Consider the following 27,169-nt stretch of genomic DNA (forward strand, 5'->3'; position numbering starts at 1 on the left):
GACTTAAATCAAGAACATATGGTGTGTGTGCGTGTGTGCACATGTTTGTACGTCCATTTCCATGCAGTGGGATTCCCCTCCGGTCCCCGAGTGGTGGTCAGATTTATTTTCTTGTCCATTGTCTCTCGCTGGGACATCAAAGGACTATTGTTTGTTGATCAGCAAGGGTGCTGCAGGTTACTCGCAGGTCCCGGACGAGAGCGCTTCGCCTCTCCTCCACATCTTCCCTTCTTATCTCCTTATGCCGAAACTGAACTTTTAAGCGTGTCGGATCTCGGCGGAAAATCCGCAGGATCAGCACTTCCACAGCAACCATGTTTGGATTTTAAAAGATTAAGTGCGGTTGTGCCTCATTTGTTTCATTTAGGCCTTGACGAGGCTTGTTTTAAGGTCCCACAGACATCACACTCTATCTGCACGGCCCACTCTGCAAAAACTGCTTTAATACAAACCTCATGGACAAAAAAAATAAATGTGCCACATACTTGGATGGCTGCCGCGCCTAAGCCCTGAGATTCAGTCATTGTTAGCAGGTAGAAGAAGGAATCTCCCCATTGATTTCAGCACAAGAGCACATCTGTAAAAGTGTCAGTTGACTTTATTAGGATCGGCTTCACTCAGTTGAAGAAAAACAACTTTTGTCTTTGGAACGTTTACCTAGGAAGAAAACAAATCTACAAAATAAGTTGCAGGAAGGACAATATATAAAACAATGGCATCAAAATATCTTTGACAAGAAAACAAAACCAAAGGAAAAAAAAAGGCTCAAATATTTTTTGGATGCCGGGCATTTTCCTCTTTTTGCCCTTTTGTTTACAAAATAATAACAAGAGGAAAAAAAAATTAATAGTTATTTACAGTGCATATATTTACATTAAGGCATTTTTGCTGGGGAGAAAGACGGTTGATCTGATGCAACCCCCACTTCTACACAACCAAATAAATAGTCAGATTTACCATGATACATTACAGTGCTATATTATCTTTATGCTACCTGCAGTGAATGAACAAATACAGTTATAGGCGCAGGCTAAATCACGCCATCAACACGGATGTCCAAGTGTTTTTTAAAGGAGAGGTCCACTTTTTCTCCAAGCACGAGTTTTTGATGGAGTGTTCCTCTTGATGCTGCGATGAGATCTCTTCCTGAAGAGATTTCAACGCAGGCGACGGGAGACAAAATCCTTGTCCTGTGCAAAAATGACGTCTGAGGTTCAACCAAAGTTGCTATAAGCTAATAATGAATTCAAATGGGGATATTCCAAAGTCTTTATAGCCCTCTCTGTGTTATTCCTCATAAGAGCTGAACAGGAAACGCTGAGAGGGCTGCACTGGTACGACCAACCTCGAAAGATGCCCATACCGCTTTATCTTCAGCTGAACTTCACGATGCATTTTATATTTCATTGCTGATTTTGTCTCCTGTCACTTGCGCTAAAGATGTTTTAAGCAGGGATCTCTTTATGGCCAGTTTGTCAAGAGGAACACATGCACCAACCCAGGATTTTTGACATACGGGCAAACCTCTCCTTTAACAAAACATCCATGTTCAACTGACTGATGCAGCTGAGTTGCATGTTAGTTGCGTACAGAGTCCGAGAGAACGCTCAGAGAAAGGACTGACTGTCACTTCAGTGAAAAAGCTCCTCATCGTGTCAGGATGTCCGTGAAGTGGCCCGAGCCGAGCTGTTAAATTACAATGAATGATGGGTAAACTTGCAATTTAAAAGACTTTTCTCTTTTTTTTCCCAAGCTGAGTCTAGAGATCCAATAGATTAAGAACTAAAAACAGCACCATGTGTATTTAAAAGGACTGTCCACATTGATCACAGCTCTGCTACCACTGAACAAACACACATAAACCAGAGAAGGAGGCACTTAATAAGGTATCGATGATGATGAAGATGATACTTTGGTTAAAACATTCGAAAGAAGTAAAACGCTGGATGAGACAGACGGACGCTAACTGTTTTTTGAAGACACTTCATTCAAGCTTGCGCATCAAATACAGTCGATTCTATTTTAACTGAGTGGATTGTAGGACATATCAAAGGGTTCTGCTTACATTTCTCCGGTTGGGAATCTGTCGAAAGACAACATGAATAATTCATCAGCTAATTGCTTCTCTTTAGCAACCATCCACCTCCCTCTGTTCCTCAGCTGTCCTCAGATCTCCTCTCTCTAAAATCAAAAATCTCTCTATCTCTCCAGCACCACCCCTCCCTCGTTTTTTTCCTGCACTATCTTGCCTCCCTCCAGAGTATAAATGCCTTCAATTTTTAATATCTGAACAGCAATGATTTGTGTGGCGTTCACAGAGATTCAGTCTAGCAGTGATAATGATCGTTCCAGTGGTGAATTAGACGCCAGGGCCCGAAAAGGCTCAGGCTTAGATTACCAATTCTAGTGCAAACTGAAAGATTTGGTTAAAAAAACAAAATTCAATCTGGTTATTCCAGTTATACAAACAAACTAACAAACCAAGGAGTAAACAAAGATTTGGCTTGACTAGTTTTGCAAACATAAACTTCTCCATTATAAAAAAAAAAATGAAGCCAGCTCTATATTAGAACAGAGACAGAAGATGTACAAGTTTTGAATGATAAGTGCTTTCTTTCCAATCACACAAAAGAGTCCAAATGGACAGGAGACACATATTGGAGCTACCATTTTCTTTTTGTTATTATTTTTCTTCTTTGTATGTGTCCACAGAAATCTATACCAAGTATATCTGCAGGTTAAGGGACCAGGAGCTTCATCTGGCCTTTATCTTTCTATTATACAACCTCCAAAGTGTCCCACTCTGGGTTAAGAGCAACACATTTTTTTAGGCTATTGTACCACTTTAGTACATGATACAGCACCAGGAGGAGCTGCGGTGTCAGTGAGAGTCGCTCTGCTTCAGGCAGCTTGTAGTGATGTAGTTGTGGGAGACGGAGTGAGTGCTTTACGTGTACCAAGACAGTGTTTGTGTATTTGCGGCGCGTGTGCAAACGCCGCTAGTTCTGGTGCCTCTTCATGTGCAGGGCGAGGTGGTCGGATCGGGAGAAGGAGCGCGAGCAGACGGCGCACTGGAAGGGTTTGGCGCCGGTGTGCTTCCGGTAATGGCGCGTCAGCTCATCCGAACGAGCGAAACGCCAGTCGCAGCAGTCCCACGTGCACCTGTAGGGCTTCTCACCTGCAGGACGGGAGGAAAGAGAGAGTCTGAGGAGGGCAGCTCTGGAAAAGTGGTTCGATCACATGATCTCCAGCAGTCTGTGACGGAGCAGAGGTGTCGTGATTGTAAGTCCTCAGCGTACGGTGATACTGATTATCATTAGAACAGACTAATTCCCTGAGATTCATGATTCATGCAGTTGGGTGGAGGAACTGGGAAAACAGGCTTTACTGGAAAGTCAAGCAGTCTAACAACATATACAGCCACAGGCATTCATCAAGCACTCAGAACTAAAGTTTCCCACGGACGACTCATCTGTATTGTCTGCCTTGGCCTCTGCGCATTTTTCTTTGATGGTTGTAGTTTGTTTCCCTGTCACTCTGCCATTCCAATAATCTTTCAGCTGCAGCCTCAGGCTCTTTGCAAAAACTGGTGTGACCTGTCTCCTTCAACCCCAGTTTCATCTTAACCACGCAACCCAACCGCCCGGCCAGCCAACAACCAATCCAGGTCCACCGGCCCAAAGGTAGGCTTAAAGGATTTGCTCCCCCAAATTACTAAAAAGAAAATAAATCACACTCGTGGTCTCCATCCATGCAGATGATTTTGGATTTTACAGGTCAAGGTTTATCTGCCTCTGACATTTCTGCCACCACCCGAATACAAAGGAGGTGAATGGAATTTCATCTGTGGCACTTAAAGCCATTTAGTTCTGTCCGGTAACAACGGATACTTCAGAAATAAGGCCAGATGGGAAGGAACTTGATTCTTGCTGAGCTAGATCCCCCTTTTTTCTTCTTTCTCCGCTTCGTCTCCTTTTCTTTGACCACTTTTTTATTTGGATTTTAAAAGTTAGGCGAGATAACGTCCTATTTAAGTTTCCTGCCTCTCCGTGTAATTGATTAAAGAGCGCCTTAAGTGTTAGCCACAGTGCAATTAAAATGGAATTTAATGGAAACTGTGCTGTCTGCTTGTCTTTTCTTCTCCTCGTCCTTGTTCTAAACGTGTATTCACATATTTAGAATGATCAAAAACAGGGCGAGAAATACGCAGACTATTGGTAATCCTCCTGCAAATCTCAAATAATAACCCGACAGCAGCGTGTCTGTCCAGAAACAATGTCCCCATTCGTCTGGATGGTCCACAGACCTCGCTGTGAACAGATCCCACTGGAACTACTTCAATGGAAGAAAAATAGTGAAACTTGTTGACAGCGTGTTCTGCGGCTTGTTCAGACTAATAAGACAATGGTTCCGGAAAAAACAGTTAAACAGTTTTAATGTCATTTTTCAAAGCTCTGTGAACCGTAAACATAATTCCATTCACGTCCATTAAATCGGGGTGGAGGCAGAAATAAAGACTATCTGCATGCTGGATACCACAAGAAGTAAATAAATAAATATGTTTTTTGTCATCTGTGTGAAGCAACTCTGCTTTAAACAAGCAAAGCGAGTTCTGGTCACTAAACAAACAAGCAAAGTAAACATGTTTGGAAATTAACCAGAGCGTCACCAAACTTGGAAACACACACCTGAGAGCGAACACAATGAGGAGAGATGGTGAAAAGACAGAGAGAGAAAAAAAAGAGTGAACTGGGAGGAGTGTTTTTACAAGACACACACATGCACACACACACACACACACACACGCAAACAATCAGGGTAATGGATGTTGATGGAGATTAGAGTGGGAACTCCCACGAGGACCCAAACGCATTAGGAATCATCTCATACAGATTACTGACAGGTGTGTGCGGATGGGTGTGCGCGTGTGCGTACGAGTGTGTAAGTGCGCATTCAAGCCGCTGAATAAGAGAAGTCGAATGAGTAACAGACAGAGGCAGAAATGAGGGGGGAGGGCTGAAGGTGGGCGGGTGGCACAAAGCAGACAAGAGGGCGATTAGATGAATGAAAGCGATAGAAAAAGTGGGAGAAAATAACTAAGCGTGACTGACACAAGCAGAGAGGATATGGAAGCTGCTCCTACATCCCTCCGTACGTGTCATGTTCTCATCCTGTGGTCTGTAATAACTGCAAAAACCACAATCAGCCTGCAGCACGAATGACGCCAGATCTAATTGTCGTGTCATGTTCCCAATACTGAAATGCAATGCACGCACACCCACAGCCATGTTCTGAACAAGTAGCTCAGATTCATTAGTGGAGCAGATTCTGGATCAGTGCTAGAAGTGAGTTTTGATTTTCTGTGTGCATGTGCGCGCGTGGGTCCAGATGAGTGAGGAATGCGTACATATCAACAGAAGCTTTGTTTTGTTAGCTGGAGCGAGGTGGGGCCCAACACCTTAGCGCTTGTTTGTTGGCTTTGCTCATGCAAAACTAACAAATCTAAATGCGAAAAGAGAAGAAAGAGGAGAAGAAAGGCGAAGGGAAAGACAAAGGAAAATGGACGGTGGCGCGCACACACATGACCTAACGTATTTTTGTGTCTGCACAAACAGATCTTGTGTATATTTATAGTGGCAAACGAGCCCAACTGGTCTCAGAAAAGCTCATCAAAGCATTTAAGCATCGATGTCTGAACGGGAACTGGGGTCCTAAGAGAGATGGCACCACACTACGTCTAGCGCTGGCCACATAGTCTGAAAGTCATCCCCTGGCAGAAGTGTGTCACTTCCACCTGTTTTGATGGAATAGTATATTGGGCAGAGGATGGGAATGGGGTAGGATACATTTACACACACATGCCAGGAACACAACACTCTGCCTAGCAACATGGTGCCAGTGCAGATACCGAAATACGAGCCACGTGGGCAGCGTCATTCTTTTTGACGGGTCCCGTTTAAAAAAGCTGCATTAATTAGAGGAATGTCTTACCCGTGTGAGTCCTGAGGTGGGCTTTCAGATGGGACGACTTGGTGTAGACCTTCTTGCAGCCTGACGACACACACAGGGAGATAAACACAAACAGAAGGCTTAATCCAAACCCAAATAATTCATGTGTCAGATATGCATTTACCCAATGAACTGAGCTGTGGTGTGCCAGAAATGTGAAGTAATGAAGAGCAGAAGCTGTTTGGAATGAGATATAGTAAATGGTAGTTTGTTTTTGTTCAAAAAGTACATGTGACTGTGTTAAAGAGGTGGTCCACAGAGTCTCATTCGGTACTGAAGCTGCTTAAATTTGGTGTATTTACCAAGAAATTCATTTAGCTGCGTGGCGCTAAGCGCACAGAACGCTGCTTAGCTGGAAACATCTGTTCACTGCACCTGTTAGTTTGACATCAGAGTCGAGATATTTTGAGTTCTGGATGACAAAACCTGGACATTGTTACACACAGTATGCAGATTACAATGTCAAAAGGTCAGTAAGATTTCGAATGATTTACAAAGACATTCTTTAGATTTAGTACGACTTCAAACGAGGGAATGACAGCATTTCGTGCATTGCAAAGACGGAACAGTGAGCAGCTGCAGCAGCGTGACTAATATACACTTTGGTAAAGTGTGGATCTGTCCTTGTGTGGATATGATGAATCTGCTTCATCTGACTTTAAAGAAGTTAGACATGTGCTAACATGCGGCAGGAGGCTCCGCTTAAGCCTATTTTGCACGCTGCCATAGGCTAGTTGACATTACATGTCCTACAAGTAGCTGCACATCGTACAGCTCCAGTGCGTGTGTGTATATGCCAAAATAAAGAATCTGTGCAAGCAATCTGAAGTGTGACTGTATGTAAATGCATGTGGGTAAAAAGATCAAATGACTTAAGGAGAACATCTATCTAATTAACACACCCACACACAATTATACCAGCGATGACTTCAATCCCACAACAATGTGTGAGAGCTCACGGAGGAGAGTGTTAGAGCTGTTTGAGGTGTGATAATAAATGCAAAGCAGTTTTTATACCAGACAGTTAATTGAAAGGTACTGACTGACGATCTCCATTGCCAAAATATTTTAATTCCAGTGCAGCATGTGCTCTGCTGTGGCTGTGGTACATATCGTGACTCATAGGCCTGGGAAAGTCATTCGAAACACAACATATAATTTGCAAAAAATGCAATGCTGACCTTTGTGACTGATCAGACATTCACCTGACCACAGCCCAGGAAAAAAAAAACACACATACACATACACACAACAGTGACAAGAACCAGCATGCATACCCAGCTGTGCTGTCGTTCTAACCTGGGTAATCACAGTGGTGGATCCGCCGTTTCTCCAAGTCCGGGTTGTTCCTCCGGTTGTAGCGGGCAGGCACGGTGGTCTGAGCTGGGGTTGGGGCTGGAGTCGCTGCAGGGGCTTGGGGAAGGCCTGCGGCTTGGCCTGGGACCGGCGTTGGACCTGTAGTGAGGGGCAGGGCCAGGCCGCCCGGTCCCGGGCCGGGGCCGAGTCCAGGGGTGCCACCTGCCAACTTGGAGGCGATGGTGGCTGCGTATGAGGGAGGCGGGGACATGGTGTGGAGCGCCTCCTTCTGCCTGTCAGGGCTGCCGGGCTCCGAGTTTGGCGGCGAGGGTGGCAGGTAGGGCACCTGCTGCTGGAGGAAATGGGGGTGCGCCTGAGCATGCTGAGGATGCGTGTACGCCCCGCCGCCCAGGCCGCAGTAGGCAGGCTTGGCAGTCTCCTCTTGTTGAGATGCAGAAGAAGCTACCGGCAAATCGTGGAAAGGTGCGTGGATGGTGGAAGTGGGAGTGTGTTGTATCTGCTGCTGCTGCTGATGATGATGATGATGATGATGCTGAGCCTCCATACCATTGCCATGGTGATGGTCCAAGCCAGAGTTTAGTAGCTGAAAGAGCGAGCCGCCGTTGTCATGGTGGTGGAGAGCGTGCTGCTCGAACTGTGATGACATTTCCTGTTTGATGAACACTTCCTGCACTGAATCGACGCCGCGGCTGCCTCCCGACTGGTTGAAAACACTGGTGAAGTCTGGCAACCCCGTCAGCGTCATGTTTATGGCTGAGGTTTCCATGGCAACGCTGCTGGGGCCATGCCCGGACGTGCCGCAGCTACTGGCGGGCGTAGCGTTGGGGCAGTGCAGCTGTAGGCTGGGAGAGAAACACGGGGAGGCAGATTCTGTTTTGATTTGGGTAAGACCCGTGTGGTTCTGGTGCTGAGGGGGCCGCACCTGCTGACACAAGCCCATCCTCACGTAGGCGGCGTCGGGGAGGTACAGATTCATGTTGAGGGTGTAAGGAGCCCCAGCATGATCGTCGGTGAAGAAGTGATCCACCACTGACTGACTGTCTCTCTGCGACTTCTGCTGGCCGTCTGCAGCAGGTGGAAGGGGAAGAGACTGGGGGGAGAGATACCTGTCCATCTCACACTTTTCCTGTTGATCAAAGAAGACAAAACACACAAAAACATCTGGATTAGACACATCTCGTTTCATGGCTTTAAAGTAAACTTTGCTCAAATGATAATGTACCCAGCTCTGTCTTCAGCGAGTGCTTCTCATGAGCCACCACGAAAGTATTCTGAGGCGCTATTTTGAGAAGACAAAGGTTTGATAGGACAGTCACCGCGAAAACATTTATCATGTAGTCATCAATAGGCGGTTGCCACATTCCCTCTCTGCCTGCAAGGCTGAACTCAAAAACCCACCGGCCCTGAGGCCAGCAGTTGAGGATCAGGCCATGTTCTGGTGCGAATGCACGATCAGATCTAACACCGCTCATATTAGGAAATTCTGCAGTTATGAGAGCAGACTGAAGAAGCAGCCTGTCACTGATCAAAACTGGCATTGCGGGCGAACAACTTTACACCAGACCGAGATCCGCTCATATTCTGCTTTGTTTTCTAATTCCTGCGAATCTGAAGCATGTAGCTGGTGTAAAAGTTAGAGAAGCCCTGCAGCAGAGGATGAAACAGCAACATGAAAGGGAATGGGGAAACACCCATGCCTCCCTGTCCGCTGCAGCAGCAGCAGCAGCAGCAGTCTGGGGATGGGCTGCTATTTCTAGGCTCCTGATCCGACCAGCTGTTCTATGCAACTCTCTCCACTGCTGCACAAGTTTCCTGCTCACTGTGGGACAGAGTTTCCGGGACCTTTCTGTCCGAAAGCTAGAGTCAGTTGTTGTCAGCGTGGTATGATGGTGAGAGGGGGCGCCAAGAAGAGACCAACAACTGGTGACCAACTGGCTGGCAGAGAAAACATGCGGTGAATGCGTTTGCAGGCGGAGCAGCTCGGCGTCGCGTCCAGCTGGCCGCAGCCTGCTCGCTTATCGCCGCAAATAGTGCAAAACAAAGTGCTCGTTAACATCACGCAGCAAGGCCGGCTGACATTTGGAGGCCAGCGAAAACAAACAAACAAACAAACAAACAACCTGGATCTACAAGCAATCTGCCACGCCCATTCAATGAAACGCATCACTAATGCGTGAAGTCGCCGGGATTTGTGGCCGGCTTACCTGAGTGTAGTCGTTTTGTCCAGTCTTGTCTGTGATCTTGCAATCCAAGCCGAACAACGCCGAGTCCTCCAGAGGGAATCCAGCGGGCAGAGTCGCCTTCTGCAGCGGATAGAAGGGATCCTCCTGCCCGCCGCCGCCGCTCATCGTGAGTGTCGCGGCCATGAAGCTCCGACGCAGCGCCGCAAACGATCGTCCTGTTATGCAAAAGGGAGGATGCGAGCGCGCACTGGGAGAGAGTGAGAGGAGCCGACGGGGTGTAGTGCGTGTGTTGGGGTTATGAATGCGCGCCTGTCTGCTACATCTCCTTGCACTTGTTTCATCCCTCCACCGGCCCGCAGACAGTTTTCTATCTCGCGTCGTAGGGCGGAGCGGCCCAGTGTAAATACAGCACACGCGCCGCCCACCAAACCTTTAAAAAGGCTTTGATCATTCATTCACTGGCCACCGCCCTACGCTCCATCTAAATACATTAGCAACACTGTCGTAAAGCGCGCAGACGGCCACAGAGGTGGTGGAGGTTCAACTCATGCACCAGCCCTTAAAAAAAAATAAAAAAATAAAAAATAAAAAAAATTCCTCTTTTCCTTTTGTTAGATTACATCGAAATCAAGAAATCTGGAATGAGTTCAAGGTTTTATAGAAAATATTCACATGATAAAATTCTCGGAAACCAACCTTACTGATATTTGATACAATGTAATGTAATGTAATATAATATATAGTATAGTGAGTTGTGGGTCTCATAAGCAGCCTATTAACACAAGAATGGCCAGATTTAGTCCAGCAGAGGCTGAGACTTCCTGAATATTTTAGTTCCTTATTTGCCTCAAGATCCAAAAACATTGTGCATTTCCCATAATACATCTCTCTTAAACATCCCATTCTTCCAAACCCCACACCCTGATTTCGTAGTGCGAGCTGAGATCATTGATTTTGTCAAACTCTGGAGAGCTCCTTCATAGAAGACATTATTCAAGTCTTCACAGGTTGAACAGCGATAACATGGACTTCATCTGCAAAACTGGTGGTCACCCTTTAATATGTGATGGTCAGACATAATGAAACCCTGTCCAGTCAATATTATTTAAATGCACAATACCCCACATTTATCATAGTTTATTAAGGGAAATGCTTTGTGCCATGGCAACTCAGAAGTAAAAGGGACATGTTGCAGTGACTACGGAAAGTGTAAAGTCACACAAGTGACTCTAATGTATTTTATGATCCAGGGACTATAGGCTCACTAAAAGGACAAACCAGCTTTAAAGCAGTTCTTTGGCTGAGTTTACTATGACACCGATAAGAACGCAGTCTGAAATGATAAAGGTATGCCTACTATGTCTATATTTAAAGCCAAAGGAGCCTCGGCTCTTGCAAATCAGATGCTAAGGTTCCAGCAACGGTGTTTGTCTGTATCTGCAAACCTGGAAAAGATGAGGAAATAATGATAGACAGACCTAATAAAACAGACCACTGCCAGGAAAGAGGAATTTTTGGGCAGTCAGTTAGCTCGGAATGTGTACCCCGTGGAAGGTAATACCTCTGGTTTTGGACCAGTACGCAGCAAATTTCTCCTCTCTGAACAATATGTAACCAAGGATAAGATCAACAAAACACTCGGACACCAGCAACAGTTTCTGCTTTTGTATTTCAAAAGTTGTTGAAATTTGAGTGTAATTCACATGTTTAAAGTACAAAGGATAAAACAAGGTTGTTAAAGCCCTGAGTGACAATCAATAGCACCAGTAGTAACACACACACACACACACACACACACACACACACACACACACACACACACACACACACACACACACACACACACACACACACACACACACACACACACACACACACACACACACACACACACACACACGGCGGTTCATTTGGGTCTCAGCTTTTGGTACCAATCAGGAACTTCTTTATTGGTCTGCAAAAGAAAGGCGGCAGAGGGGGAAAAGGATGGTGAGAAAAGCAGCAAGTGCATGACAGCAGCAGCTTTGGATTCTGAAGATACTCTCACCTACTTCCTCATGAATCAAAGACACATACGAAAGCATATCTGTGCTCAGCTGACCGCAGTTAAAGGCTCAAATGAAACGAAATGTCATTTTCTGTTAACCTCCTGCTCCTTTGTCTGAACTTGCGTTCAGGCAGGTTACAGCGGTGTGACTCATTCAAGGGTGTTGCCAAGTCAAGACACTTACAAACACAGTGGGTTTGGGTTTGTTTGGCGACTCTTCTTCTGTGGTCCTGTTAATACGTTTGGGCTGGTGTTTTCCTGCGCCAGATGTCCTGATACCAGCTTTATCTGTTTCCAGCAGGTTGAGAGCATCTCCCTGTCTGGACCGCATGCTGATCAGGACCTGCTTCATCACCGCCAACTCCTGGAGAATCACACGGTTCATAAAAAAAAGGGATGTGAAAAAAAAATAAAGGGGAATCTTTATGAGAAGTAAGTGGGATCACCAGGTATGACTGAAACACCATAATGAGAAGATTCTACTATTGAAGCAATTTGAGAGACCTTTGCTTTAAAAGGTATGTTTTGAAGAATCTTTACTGCCGCGCTCTGATGACATGTTTGTCCTGAAGCGCAGGCCAACACAGCTGAACTCTTGAAGTCCAACTATGGGACGACTTGCAATAAGCTTGACAAGCTCAAGGGTCTGCAGGGGTGGCAGCGGGGCAGAGGGGAGGACTCTGGGCCATTTCACGGTTCTATTTATCACCCCTGAGGACATGAGCCCTGGCATGTCACAGACACGCACGAACACACACACACACACACACACACACACACACACACACACACACACACACACACACACACACACACACACACACACACACACACACACACACGTACCCTGGTGGCATCCCAAACAGCCAGGCTGAGGAACAGCTGTCTATGACAGGGCACATACTTCATACAGCAAACGGCTGGCTCGGGGTGACACACTCGCGCACGCACGCACACACACAATCTTGAAGGAAGCGTCTATCAAAAGATTAGTTTTTAATATGAAAAGTAGGGCTGTGACGATGAGTCGTTTGGATGACGAGCAGAAAATTCATCAGCGACTATTTTAAGAATAAATGTTTGTCACTACGGTTTCAGGTTTTCAGATGTGACATTAGTCGCATTTTCTTTGTCTTAAATTCTAATTAAACATTTTAAGGTTTTGGATAAAAGAAGACATTTGATGACATCACCTAAGGCTGTAGGAAATTGGGATGGGACTATTTTTTTGGTACAATTTTCCAAAAGTAAATTTTAGTTGCAGCCACAATAAAAAAAATGGTTTCATATTTACAGGGTACGTTTTGAAATGTGAAAAAGAGGCATGCAAGTGGTTGCATTGGTGTGTTTCCACAGGAGCACAAGTTAACACCCTGGTTAGCATTCTGAACTTGTCAAACACAGACAATGGCCGATGTGCTGCAACACGCTGGTTTTACTAATAAATCTGCATTTTCAAAGCAAGGTTTTGCTCCTGTTTCTTGCTCTTCTGAAACAGCCCAAAATACTGGAATAGAATGAGAGACACTGAAGGCAGTCGTCAAAATGAAATCATCAAATTTCTACCAAAACAAACACCCAACAGCGAACACCATCATCGCGTGTACCTCTCTATGGTTGAGGAGTCGCTCCAGATCAGCGGCCATGTTGTTTTTCACCTGCTGCAGAGCTGTCCGTTCTTTTCTCAGAGAACTGGGGTTCCACCCAAAAACAGGTAGAGAGATCAGATAGTGAGCAAACAGTAAAAAAAACATTTCTATACTTCCTGTGAGTTAGAAATTCAATGTTATAGTTATAAGGTCGTGTGACACTTCCTAAAACTATTCAGTCCTGCAAATCAATAGTCTATGTGATTATTTAAGGCAGGACATTGCAAGATCGCAGACATGGTGTAATATACTGTATACAGTAGACATCCTTTGTAAATTAGGGTGTGTTTTGCTTTGCTTTAGTGTGGGGTCAGGTTAAGGTCAACACAGGATCAGGTGTGAGGTGTGGTGTTTATCTAATTCCCCCTCAGGGATCAATGAAGCGTTATGATTATATATTTGTAATTTGAATATTGCTTCATCTGCGACTGTGCACTTACTGTGTATTCCAAGGAAAAACCAGCAAAACAAAGGGCCGGACTATAAATCACTCAGCCTACACAGCAGGTTTACTAGCACTGTCGGTATAAATCACTGGCATGAAACCATCAACATGCAAACAAGCAAGTCATGATCTAAAATTGACCATACAACTACTCTCTTCGGTGTTGTTCCAGTGTTTTCTCCCGGGGCTGTGAAACATACAAGCAGGAGCTTGTAAAGGGGGTGCTTTAAAGCAAATCATCTTGCAAATCTTGAAACAACAGCTTGGTAGCTTCGCCACAGAGAGCCCTGGAAAACAGATTTCAACTCACGAGTCTAACAGCCTGAGTCGTTAGCTGATTTGCGCAGAGTGGATTTGGAATATCACCAAACAAGCTGTGAATGCTTAAGACAGAGAGACTGGTAGCACATAAAGTGAGAATGTCCTGTGAGCTGTGCTCCTGCTGTTAAACAGATAGCACTGCATAGCCACAGGAAAACTTCAAAACCTCCGTCAGATGGGGAGGTATGAGAAGCTCGAGAGACTTTTAAAGGATTTTTTTTCACTCTCCTGCTCGCCCCAGGTGAGCGCTCAGTGGTAGTGAGCAGCAAGAGAAAACCTGCAGTCTGTCAATTTGCATATTTCTCAGGTTAAAATACAGTGGGAGGCCGGGGGGGGGGGGGTTTAGGTCAGCGCCAGGTTGCACTGATGAAGAACACTCTACATACTGGGCATAGACGAACGCATGCACACATGCAGGTTTGCACACAGGCAGAGCGAGGTAGGTGTGAGAGGGCCACAAGAGGACAACGGCAGATCCAGGTAAAGCCTGAGGGCAGGGAGGCACAGTATGGCGTACTGCCACGACGAGTAAATTACAAGATACAAAATGTTAAGAATTTAACTAACACGGAGAGAGTTTGGCAAGCGAGGCAGAAGGCCTGACAATCTTCAATTACTAAAAAATGTGCTCTGATTTTCTTTTTAGGTCTGTTCCATCTGGCGTTTCCTCCATGTCACTCTGCGCTCCGAACGCGTACCTGACGTCGTCCTCGAGTGACGCGATGCGTTCCTTCATGGCGCTGATCTGTGCATCCCTTTGCTTCACCGTCTCGATCAGGTAGCTATAAGGCTGCTGTGTCTGCTGTAAGAGCTGGTTGGCTGCCAACAACTGAGGAACACAATTATGCATAATTGAGCATTTATACAAACAATTACTTCACCAATACAAATCAAGGCCAACATGGGTCATTTACACTTACAATTTACGATGCAACAAGAGTCTAAACATGTCAACACGATGTTCAGTGTGTAGAACATGACTTTCACCTTCACTTGTAATCACTGATGTCAGCAGTTAACGAACTTTAAAACTGATTTCACATGTGGTTAATATTATAAAATAAGACAATACTGTTGAGAATTGTGAATGACCCTGGAAGCAACGAACACAATAAAGATTGTATCTTAGCTCTGATGTCATCAGGAGTGGCCTATGTGCCCGTAAATGTGAGGTTTTGTGAATGTGTATCAGAGCTGTCCTTTTTATTAATCGGAGTGGTACGCTTTAACTAAAGATGAAGCCATAAAGTGGGAACGCAATGACAATTCACAATCTTAACAACCTCTTTCTTGCAATTACTCTCAGAAAAACACCTTTGCATGCACTGTACAATACAATACTGCCCTGTCAGTGTCCAGCTTAATCCGCTAAACAATAAATAAAGTTAGGCTGTTACTCATTAAACCACTTTTACGGCCAGGCAGTAGTGAGTAAAACTGGGTGGGAGAGTAAAGACAATAGTTAGTTAGTCAGGGCATCTGTGTGGGTGGCGAAGCGGTTAACACCCTGCTCTGTCTAGTGACTAAAAAGCATAGTATTTCACCCTTTCCTTTCATACTCGAGGAATTATGAGGTATTCCAGACGAGTGCCAGTCAATCACAGCTGACAGCTGAATGGCCAGCTTATTTAGTCAGAAATCTGCTCAACCTGGCTTGCACAATCTTCTTCTCAGACAATACAATAAAGAGTTGGGGGGAAAAAAGGCAAGCACACTGGCTACCACAGCTGTCACTCACACCGTCTCAAACCTTACTGGGTGATTTTTAGCATCAGAGCACGAGCTGGAGACACGTTAAGTTCACACACAGTCACGCGCAGACAGAAATCACACACCCAAAATTAAAGTCTCAGCGTTGTACACACACGCACATGGTGTGCCAAACACAACAAAGGCCTTAATGATTGGTGTGGTGAGCTGTTGGGAGAGTGAAGAGCGTGGCCGTCATGGCTTTTGGCACTGTTTCCCACTGTGTCAACAAGTGTGACAGGTACTGAGGCTCGAACTTCTCGCTGCTCTGTGTCCGCTCTTAAACAACCTGTCATTTTCCAGGCACGGCCTTAAAGGAAGATCCAGAGTTTTCACGATGCTATTGTTAAACTTGGACAAAAGTTTCAGGATAAAAATAAGCAGAGGAGGCTCTCATCAATGAGCCCTGAGGTGTGTTTGACTGCATACTGCATGCGATGCCGCACAAGCTGCTCGGCTCCTTTTTTCTGTCAGCCATTCTTCTTCCATCAGAGGGAAAAGTTACTACAAATGCGGTCGATGCCACGGCGGCGCAGTCTGTCTTTAAGAGAGCGATTAGATGCGCTGCTGAAGCTCACTCTCGTAGCAGAGCGTCGTGCGATGGTGTGAGAAGATAAATGGTGGGTGATGAGAGAGGAGCCATCGAGCTTGGCTCTGTGATAATCGCTCTGTTATGTCATCAGAGAGGTATAAGCCAGTTAAAATAAGTGAGCACGGCTTTGATAGAAGCTGTGGAGCAACCATAAACTGAGCTGCTGTGGGAGATTTGTGATGGTGGGAAAACAAGTGTGTGTTGCAGGTACCAGCTTGCAGAGCTTTGGGGTTTTTTTTTTTTTTTTTTTTTACAATTATGTTAAATTGAACGTAATTCCATTAATGACGGTCCCCAGGCAGGCTAACACCTCATTACTGTACGCATGCATTTGTTTGTGTGTGTGTGTGTGTGTGTGTGTGCGGTTACCTCTTCCGATATGTGTCCTGCCTGTGACTTGTGTCTCTCCAGCTCCCTCCTCAGTGATGTGTTCTGCCTCTCGAGCAGCAGCACCCTGCGGGCCAAGTGAACGCTGCGAAACAGCCGCACAAACACACTTTCGGAAATTCCAAAACATCACAACACCGACAAGTTTACACTCGTGTGCACTTCCACGCTGTGTATCCTACACGATATGTAAGAGTTACATCAACAAATTTGAGCTTTTGGCTGTGCGTGCGTGTTTCAAATCAACGATAATGTGTGGAGTATAACATACAACCAAAGACTGAACACGTACTTTGAAGCCAAGAGTATATTCAGGCATATCCCTTACCTTGAAAACATAATGGTTGGAGAAACAACGACAATCATAGGTAGTATGAAATAATCTGTTGGTGTTGCAAATATCTTATAAGGTAGAACATGCATTCATAATATCTATTCTGCCTCATAGATCGACAGACTGCCTGTTGGTGACACTTAATACATGTTGCCGCGGTCAGGAAGGGGCATCTGAGATTTTATGAAGTCCAATATCTTCCTGATATATCAGCATGCTACCATATTAGCATGCATACAATATATTTAGACAGAAGCACACACCGTAGCAGTGCGCCCTGTTCTTGAGATGTGCAGCGTATCGTGGACTGTACCTCTGCTTCAGTCTTCTTTTGGCCGTCGTGGGGACGTTGGCTCCGTAGCCGTATGAGAACAGAACCCTCTCTGCCTCCTCTTCATTCTCAACTGGCAACAGATAAATAAAATACAACACATTAATACTGTCGACGCCCCTCCAGCACTGTTATGAAAACAACGTGGAAGACTGTGGTTGTCTTGAATTTGACCTGCTTGCAGTTACATTCTGCTTTTTTACACACCATCTCTCTGTTCTCCTGAACTTCTTTCCATCTATCATTACAACATCACAATAGCTATTACAGATTTTTCCGTTACTGTTCCCATGTCTTAATCCAAAATGATGTTATCTGTCAGTTTTATTATGCGTATTCTCTATTGCCAGACCCGGACATCTGAAGGAATCAGCGCTTCGCTTTTTTACGCTTTTCTCTTCCTGGCTTCCAAGTAATGTGAGCAATGTGCCGCAGAGCCAATGCTGTGTTCTTACTTTCAGCAGCCTGCATGGTGACTTGGTCCAACTCTTGCTCGAGTTTTTCATAGGTCTCCAGCCGGGACGCCTGCTCGGCATTCTGAGCTCGCAGCTCCGCCGACAGCTTCTCTGATGACGTCTGCAGTCTGTAAAACTCCTGGGTCAGGAGCTGAGGCACGGGAGGAGAGGAGAGCGAGCGAAAGGCAGAGGCAGGAGGGGATAGAGAGCAGATAACAACACTTTCAGCATTGTTTTCTGTGGAAAAATCACTTCTTGTACAAAACCTGTCATATTCTGTCTGTGTAATAAAATGGCAGATAATGGATTCATATCTCCAGAGTGGTGTTTTTCCCTGATTATTCAATATATTATTACATATATATTACACAAACACACATTAAAATCAAAATGAGTAAAATATTCAATTCAAACCAAATATGAATCCGAAACTCAACAAAACTTTTGTTTGTCTTTCAGAGCTGCTGTCTTGGTAAATGTGAAAATTATGGATGTGTACATTTACCCAGAAATGTTTACTTTAACTACACGTCACTCCTCGTTTTCCCACATTTACCGTAACACACTTCCACCACAGACTACTAAAACATTCACAAAGAGATTTAGAGAGGTTTTACAGAGAAGAGAGAAGTTCAAGAAAAAAGGAGAAAAAAAACCTAAATGAAAGGGTTTTTATCCCAAACTGGCTTTAAACCTCACTATTATAAAGCACTGGAGCTAAATCAAAGCTAAACAACAAAACCTAAAGTAGCTCTTCATTCACAGAGACGGAGGAGGTCGTCCTTCCTTCCTTCTTCCTTTCATAATCATGTGCAATACATGATTACACCATGTATGCCCCTCTGGCAAGCAGGGCAGGGTTAAAGACAGGTGAAGAGGTGGATCTGAGCTAAGTGCATTCAAACATCAAGAGCAATGTGCACTCAATTCACTTCTTGTATAAATGGGTGTGCTACAGTGGACAGAGTTAAGAGTGGAGCCTCTGGACTGACATCCAAAGACTGAACAGACATATTCCGGAGAGGAGAGCATTAATTTTTAAGCACTGTGGGTCGACTCTTCCCTCGATGGACACAGCACTGATTTTGAGCAGCTGTGAGTTTTCGGTTGTATTAATTCATGCGATGTTTGCAGCAGGTGAGTAACTTCACCGCCGCCTTTCCTGGCTGTCACAGTGTTAATGAGGAGTGGTGTCGAATAAATGAATGTGCCACCGACGTGTTTGCTGAACATCACTGACGGCCTGCATCAGGAGCACGTGTTGAAAGTGATTTTCCATTTCTTTTCCAATTAACCTGATGAGCGTCGAAAACGCTGCTAATGAGGCAAAGCGGGATTTCTGATTTTCAGAGTACCTCCAGTTTCTTTTGCTGCTTCTCGCACTCCACCTGGCTCTGGGCCAAGGCCTTAGCCGTCTCCTCCTTGACCATCTGAGCGCGCTCGGCCTCGAAGGCGCGCAGCTTGGCCTGGTTGGACAGCTCTGCCACGCGGCTGTCGGTGCCCAGCTGCAGCTGACAAAACCTGCACGGACGCAGTGTTAAAAAAAAGTGAGATATTGTGTTTTGGTGCAAACTGATCATGTGAACACGTCTAGATGCTGAATCTCACACAGAGGGTAAACTCAGCTCTGGGCTTCTGGTTGAGCTCAGGCATGTCTGGTGGAATCAAACAAATGTTACAATGTCTTCCTTCATTTAGATACAATTGTATTTCCTGATAATTTGCATGGTGCCATGTTTGTTTGAAAAGCTGGCAAGGATGTGACTACTTGGTTTGCCTTGCGCAATGAACATTTTTCATGTTGAGCTTTTCTGTTCATAGTGTTCTGTGGCACCTAACAGCTTGGCAACTACAGTGTTACAACAAGTCACCAAGCAGGAAAGCCAAGTCTTAAATCATTTGGTTTCAGATGAGTATTTCTCAATGGCGCTCGCAGCAATGTTTGGCCTTCTTTGATCTGTCATGAATGTAGTTTGCAGCCTGAGAAAGGTGATCTGACTTAAGTGTTCAGTAATTAGGAGAGAAGAACATACTCTACAGTCTTTGTAGTCAGGTGACACAGAGCGACACCAAGTCAAAGCCTTGTCATATACATGCGTGTGGAGGGGCACAACGTGGAGACAGCGACGAGCACCTTGCCTTTAAAAAGCACTGATGACACCTTTGAATGCGCACGAACAGAACTGCAAACAGAGCTCGAGGTGAACACGAGCGGTTCATCGTTTTGGTAATATTAATCTATTCTGTGATTATATATTATCTTTCATTCGTTTATCATGAAATACGCCTTTCGAAACACGAGGACTTTCTGCTTTACTCTATTTGAAATTACTTTGAGTATCATCAGGATAAAAAAGCGACTCGAAGACTTTACTGCATGCTTTTTTTGATTATTTCTCGAAATTTTATAGAGAAAACAATTACCTGATTAATTGAAAAATAATCAACATATCAACAGAAAATTTGCTGCAACCCTAAAACTAAAACACGGACGAGCCCAGCTCTTCCTTAGGAAGCTGTCAAGCACACACACAGAGACTGCATCAAACCGTGGAGGTTGGTTGGATAATATTAATAACTCTCGATTACAGCTGACCTGATAGGATTTCATCATCCATCGAGCGCAGGCCTGCGCCGTGTGCTCACAGTGACAGACATGTACACTTGGTGGACATTTCATACCTTCTTTTACTATTGGCAGCTGCAATCTAGATGCAAAGTAGGAAAGTGTTCCTAAAAGAAATGTGCTTTCTTTTCCCGAGGAGTCGAGTCAGCCATGGTCCTTCTCTGTCCTTTCAAATGGCATTTTTAACAGCATATTTACAGTAAGTAAGTGCGCCTGACTCAGGGGTTCCCGAAGGCACTTTGAATACAGCATAAGAAAACCATACTCAACACTTTGTCTTTTTTTTTTTTTTTTGGACAAGCTGATTGCCGTAACCGGCCCGTTAGCCAGTGCTCTGATACACAGCAGTGAGATTCAAGCTGGCCCACCATGCTGCAATCATCCGACGCCATTTCAAGCTTGTCCGCCTCATTCTTTGCCCCAAAAATAGGGGCATGCGTGGGGTTAGGGGTTAAGGGCTTGTGGCTAGCATCTGTCGTTGCTGGCTTGCGATGCGACACAGAGAGGGAATGTGATCGCAGCAGAGACAGTGCAAGGGAGAGTGAAGTGTGTGTGTGTGTGTGTGTGTGTGTGTGTGTGTGTGTGCGCGCGCATGGAAAGACCAACAGCTGGTGGTTTGGATCTAGAGAAATGACTGGCATGTAGTAGTAACCCAGGACATGGACACTACTGCTGCTGCTGCTGCTGCTGGTGTTTGTGTGTCTGGGTCACTGTCTGTCTGCTGCAGATACAATATTGCAAAACAAAATTTTAAATTAAAAAAGCTAACAAGCATTGAAAGGACGTAACTAAGACATGTTGTGGAAACATATTTGTCAGCATACTTCTGTGTGACTAGATATATATTCACATAGCAGAAAAACAGGATAAGTGGTCCAGGAGGCTGACTGAAAACCTCCTCCAGTCAGAAAAAGCAGGCTCAAAGTATGTGTGTGCATGTGTGTGCGTGCGAAGGAGGGCTCACAATATATCTGTTGCAATTTCCAAGCAAGATATGAAACTTCCTACAAGGCCATGGCCCAGGGGCACCTTTCAGGCTATACTGACATGGGCCTTGTTGCCTCGAGCAGAGACAGGGACAAGCAACTTGGACACAAATCACTGAGAGTGACTTTGGAAAAGGGAAATGAATAAAAATAAACTAAAAGTTAACAGGATCATAAATCAGAAGGGAAAAAAAAACTAGAACAGTACACCCAGTAAAGTGCAGATGTCCGCCAGGCGTGCAGATCTGGACAGGAACCATTACAAAACACGGTGACGTGCACACTCACGTCTCAGCTGCGTCTCACAGGCTTAACTGCAACCTGAAGCATTTATTTACCCTTCAACGTCTATTTTCTGACTATAAGCAGCCGCCAGCCCATCTGATTATTGCCAATAATACATATAATTTACATCATTTTTTGATCGTTGACAGTAGCCTATCAAGTCAGTCCTCTTGATTTCTTTTGATTCCTCTCATCTTCTCTGCTGTCTCAGACTTTATCAGAGCCGATAGGACCATGAGAGGGAAACATTATTCAGAGTGAAATCATCATCTAGCTGTCAAATATTTAAGGCCTACTGGTTTGGGCTCAGAGATCTATGCACTGGCATGCACGCACACAAAAGCACAAAAAATTATGAATGACTTCAGAGTCAATCACTTGTGGTTTAAACATGCGACAGCCACAGACATTGTCCCGAACGACTGCCAATGGCTGACGCATCGGCATCAGAGCAAGCTTTCAGAGAAATACAGACCATTTCATGCTGCATGTACAGCTTATGTTCTAATAAAGCACACATTTAGAACAAAGAATGAATTCAAAATATGGTGTGGTTAACCTTGATGCCAAAAAACTGTACCAACTGGCCTGAGTTTCCATGACAGCTGAACAATGGCCCTCAGGTGAAGCTCCTTAACTTTCCCTGATACATGCTTATTAACAAGGCATCCAGGAAGTGCAGCAGCTACAGTTGTGAGAAGTAGAGTTCAACCAATAAAGAGCCACTGCAGCTGACGAACATGGCAGTGTTTGCTAAAATGTTATCGTCATGCCATACGCCACCCATAATGTAATCCTTCTTGAGAAGCAGAAGATGTTGCAGAGCCAAGCCATGTTGCAGAAAAACACGCTTTCTTCGCGGTTTCTATCTATGATAGATAAGATTCATTGATTTTCAGCTTTGATGATTAAACTCAGCTGTTCAGATGATTAACTCCTGTTAAAACTCACTGTCCAGCATCGTCATAGTCTGACTGAGTGTCTCTCTCAGCAGCCACTGCTCTGTCCTTCTCCAGCATCGCATTGTCATGGCCTCGCGCAAGTTCCTGGTCAAACATGCACACAAAGCAGAAAGATGCCATCAATTAAGCCTGTACAAGAATCAGCAGGTCATGTTACATTGTACAGTAGCAGAACACTTATTGGCATTCTTTAATTTAACGAGAGGACAGTCCGATCCAAAAATCTTGGATGCTGTGGAAAACATGGATAGAAATAGAGTGCAATCATCTGCAAATAACTGTTCACTGACAACGGTCTGTAGTCCTATCCACAGTGAACCTCTCTCCATCCTCGCTTGTGAACGACTGAGCCTTTCCATTCCAGGATGCCCCTTTCATACCCAATCATGATGCTATCACCTGTTACCGATGAACTACCGTTTACCTTGGAATGTTCCAAACAGGCTGTTGAGCCATTCCACATCTTTCCCAGTCTTTAGTTCCTGTCCACATCTTCCAGTCTTAGAACATGTCCCAACTGTTGAAACATGTTGCTGTCATCAAATAATAAGCAGATTTTTACAAAATCAATGAAGCTAATGAGGTAGAACATTAAATATATTGTCCTTTACTGTTTTACTTATGTTTATTTTTACAGTGTCCCGACATTTCTGTTATTGGGGTTGCATCTGGAGTGATAGCTCTTCCTCTATTCACAACTGGTGAGCTAAAAAGTGATGGCGTGTTAACAAAATGTGTAACCTTCTCCGGTTTGAATAGCGCACCTTGATATTTGTTCATACTTTTTACCAACACACAGTTTCTTACAAGTTAAATAAAAAAACCAAAGTGATACCTGTTCTCCCTCTCATACATCTCCCTGGAGGTTCTCTGCAGGTTGTCTATCTCGTGACTGGTTTTTAACCTGATGTTCTCCAACTCCTCTCTCAACTTGGTCTCATACTCTGACTTATAGTGGTCTCTGAAGTGGAAGAAGGGGGAAAACAAACATGAACAGAGTTATGGCAGATGAAACCATCAGTGTCAACATTTGGTGCTTTCTACTAGCGATGGTTTGCGCTCAGACTGATATTCTGTGTTGCAGAGCCTAACCTGGATGCTACATATTTTTCATAGGCGTCCTCCCTTGCCTTCTTAGTGTCTTCTAAATGCACCTGGACCACAGAAACAAGAAGCGAACGCACGTTAGATGAGGCCTTCCTGTTACTGACAACCCTTTGTATTTGATGAGCCTCCTATCTGATCAGCTGTATGGACCTGCAGCCTCTCCAGCCGGTCCTCTTCATGTGCACAGCGGACACTGAGCTCCATGTTCTGCCTGTGGAGGTACTCCTTGTCCTTCTGCAGAAGAGTCACTGACTGCTGCAATGTCGCCACCTGGAGGGCAAGAAGAGAAAAATGAAAAATTACATTGTAAGATTACAGAACACCCAAAAGACGTCAATGGGTAATATGAGGGCAAAACATCGCGTGTGCACGTGTGTGTTTGGTTTTGTGTGAAGCACCTCTTTGCTGAGTGTGTTCCTTTCTCTGGTCAGCGCAGTGTGAGCCAAGTCTAGTGTCTCAAATCTCCTCGTTAGCTCCTTCAGTTCTGCTTCAAAGTTGTCACGCTCACTATAAACCACAGCGTAAAAGGTTAACATACATTTGAGTTTACATATCCAGAAGTTAAATGTCGGGGAAATCTAGAATTCATTATATGACATTTATTGTCTTCATAAAAAAAATGATTTAATTAAAATGAAAAGTAAAGGTTTTACAACTATAACAAAACAAACAAAAATGTTGGCTATGTTATATTATAGTTATGTAGTTTAATTCAGATACTCAATGCACCAAGTAGCAGATAGTTTGACGACAACAATCTGGTCTTCAAATAAAGCAAAGTAAACTCCATATCTGCAGCTGGTCTCAGATCCAGGAGAGAGAAACCTGTGGTGTGAGTATGTTGTTTCCATGTATTGTTCTCTCGATGTTAGCTGGGTCCCATTTCAAGCACTACCTCCTTCAAAGAACACAGCCCACAAAACAGTCCTGTAGCTTTCAGTGGAGTCAAAGGTGGGCTGACCCCTCCTTGTCAAATGAGCAGGCCCACAGAGGAGGCACATAAACACTCACCGTTTGATGTTTGGGTAGTTGTCTCTGCGATAGTCTCCCTCTTGGATGTGCTGTTTGGTATCGGCTAGTTCGAGGGTCAGTCTCTGGCTCCTCAGCTCCAGCTCAGTGCGTAGCCGCCGCTCCTCCTCGTAGCTCTGTGGATGCACGGAACAGACAACATTTACATTACCAAAAATATTCATGCTGAAACATCACATCCTTTTCCTGGAACCATCTTGAGCTGATGAGTATTTAACCTGCTGGATGAATCAAAGTGAAAGAAACTGAGACAACAAAGCCAAACACCTGCTCAGTAAAAAAGTCTGGATACTCTGTGGTATTCAAATTACACTCATTTAGTCTCAAATGGTCCCCTGTTCACCGAGAAAATATCCATTATGCTTCAAGCAGTCCTTGCCTGGATTCATACTATTTTCTGCCGAAATTCTGACCCTGCTTTCAGCGTGCTGCATCATTATCTCATCAATGTGTCGTTTGTGCCTACAGGGCCACTGCTGACTAGATTAACTGGATGGATTATTTTGTGAATCGCGCCACTCTCATTCTGAGCACTGCGGGCTGTGAAAAAGATCATTCTGGGGGTGCTGTGACTGACACAGAACAAATTTCAGGTGGCTCAGACCACGCGTCTTCCCCATTTTCACACTTAGCTGTTTAAAGCTAACTGAACCTCTTGACCCTTTCTGCGTTCTTCATGTCTGTGCTTTCTAAGCACATGACTCAAAGCCCGGGGGCGTGAGTGTTTGCTTAAAGTGAGTTTAAACAATGAAAATATCAAGCAAAAAAAGCAGTGCCTTGTTGATGTGCTGCACTAACAAGTTCAACAGTTATTTGAACTTTACACTGATAACAGCATTTGATGCGAATAGGGATGAAAGAGAAATAAAGCAAAAATATAAAACATGTAGAATACAATAATGCATGCAAGTCAGATAAAATGCTAAATGAACAGCAACACAGAAGTGTAGTACAAGCCTGTGTGTGTGCGTATGTGTGTGGTACCTCCATCAAAGCCTTCATCTGGGTTCTGTGTGTATCCAGCTCTTCAGTCAAACTGCCTCTCTTCGTACTGAGCTCAGCCAGCTGAGCCCGCAGAGGAGTCACCACCTCATAGAAGCGCATCTAAACACACAACACAGAAACAAGGTCATCAGGAAACTGCCAGCCTCATCGTGTACTGCATCATATCTGGTCACCATCAGTGGGGCTTGACACGGCACTTACAGCTACGTATTCCTGTATGGAGATTTTGTCTTCGGGGAGGTCGCGGAGCTCCTGGTACCTGTCCTGGGAGATGTCCAGATCCCGTAGAGACCTCCGCAGCTCTCCAGCCTTCTCGCACAGCTGACGGTTGGTCTCCTCTAGCTGCTGCTGCCTGAGCAGGATGGCCTCCATCTCTTGCTTACGCAGAACCTGCTGCTTCCTGGTGATGACAACCTTTGTTAGGATGGTTCTCATTCGTCCTGACCAGCTAGATGACGGGTTCCTCACCTGTTTTCCTCTTGAGCTAGTTTTAGCTGGCTGTCCAGTCTCAGGGCAAACACTTGTTTCTGATGTAGAGCATCGTTCAGCCTCTCCTCCAGCTCCTCAATCTGACATATAAGAACAAATGCATGGAAACAATCAGAGGGTTATTCTTGCATGATAATTCAGATAATGGTCCTGTATCTCCAGTTGCTGCTTCTCATAGTGTTACTAACTGCATACGAGATGCACAGTGTTTATGGTATTATGTTGGTAACGCTGCCCATCTTATCTCTGACATTCCTGCCCCTCTACCTTGGACATATGGTCGGCCTTCATGTTGTCAATGATCAGGTTTTTCTGAGAAAGCTCAATTTTCAGCAGCTGGACGTTGTGCAGCAGCTCCTTCCTCTCGATCAGCTGGCGGGTCACCTTCTGGGAGCCGTCCCGCCGCTCGTCGGACGAGGAGACATCCTCTGTGGTAGGTACAGTGGTCTCCAGGCTAATGTCCTCCGACTCCAGGTCCAAGGAGCTGGAGACGTTGGCTGCTGTCGGCCTCAGTTGTTGTTTCTTAGGAGGCATTTTGTATTGTTTTGGTCCGAAGTTTGTGTCCTCTTTTTAGCTAGCTAACGTTAACTAACACGGCGAGCTAGAGGCTGTTAGCTAGCTCGAGCCACTTACTGTAGCAGAGATTACGTGAGATTAGAAAGTTAACTAGTTAATTCAGAGTTTACCGACATCGCCATATGTGATACTTTAACGTTAGTTTGTTACAAGGAAAATTGAAAACAAAACCCGACACAGCACCAGTCTAACTATATACTTTAAACAGAATCCTAATGTAATCGTACTCAAGAAAATAACATGTAAACTCTAAATACAACGTTAAAGTGGCATCTCGGAGCTCTT

General features: G+C 44.8%; 2 protein-coding genes across 2 annotated transcripts; both read right to left on the reverse strand.

The window, feature by feature from the left end:
• Positions 1-578: 578 nt before the first annotated feature.
• Positions 579-9,907, reverse strand: klf5a (Kruppel like factor 5a). The gene is made up of 4 exons (XM_070978371.1): positions 9,531-9,907; positions 7,309-8,452; positions 5,992-6,051; positions 579-3,178 (listed from the first exon to the last, which is right to left on the reverse strand). The coding sequence occupies exons 1-4, from the start codon at positions 9,690-9,692 to the stop codon at positions 3,000-3,002; spliced, it is 1,545 nt and encodes a 514-aa protein (XP_070834472.1). The 5' UTR covers positions 9,693-9,907; the 3' UTR covers positions 579-2,999.
• Positions 9,908-11,160: 1,253 nt separating this feature from the next.
• Positions 11,161-26,989, reverse strand: pibf1 (progesterone immunomodulatory binding factor 1). The gene is given in 19 exon segments (XM_070977524.1): positions 11,161-11,463; positions 11,741-11,920; positions 13,164-13,248; positions 14,670-14,800; positions 16,682-16,784; positions 17,347-17,437; positions 17,820-17,970; positions 19,175-19,340; positions 22,668-22,746; positions 22,749-22,762; positions 23,514-23,639; positions 23,771-23,832; positions 23,936-24,055; positions 24,184-24,292; positions 24,797-24,930; positions 25,799-25,918; positions 26,021-26,219; positions 26,288-26,388; positions 26,576-26,989. Coding segments are annotated over 19 exon segments (2,286 nt in total). The 5' UTR covers positions 26,843-26,989; the 3' UTR covers positions 11,161-11,415.
• Between the last annotated feature and the right edge of the window lie 180 nt (positions 26,990-27,169).

This window comes from Chaetodon trifascialis, chromosome 13 (genome assembly GCF_039877785.1).
Source record: "Chaetodon trifascialis isolate fChaTrf1 chromosome 13, fChaTrf1.hap1, whole genome shotgun sequence".
Taxonomy (NCBI): Eukaryota; Metazoa; Chordata; class Actinopteri; order Chaetodontiformes; family Chaetodontidae; genus Chaetodon; species Chaetodon trifascialis.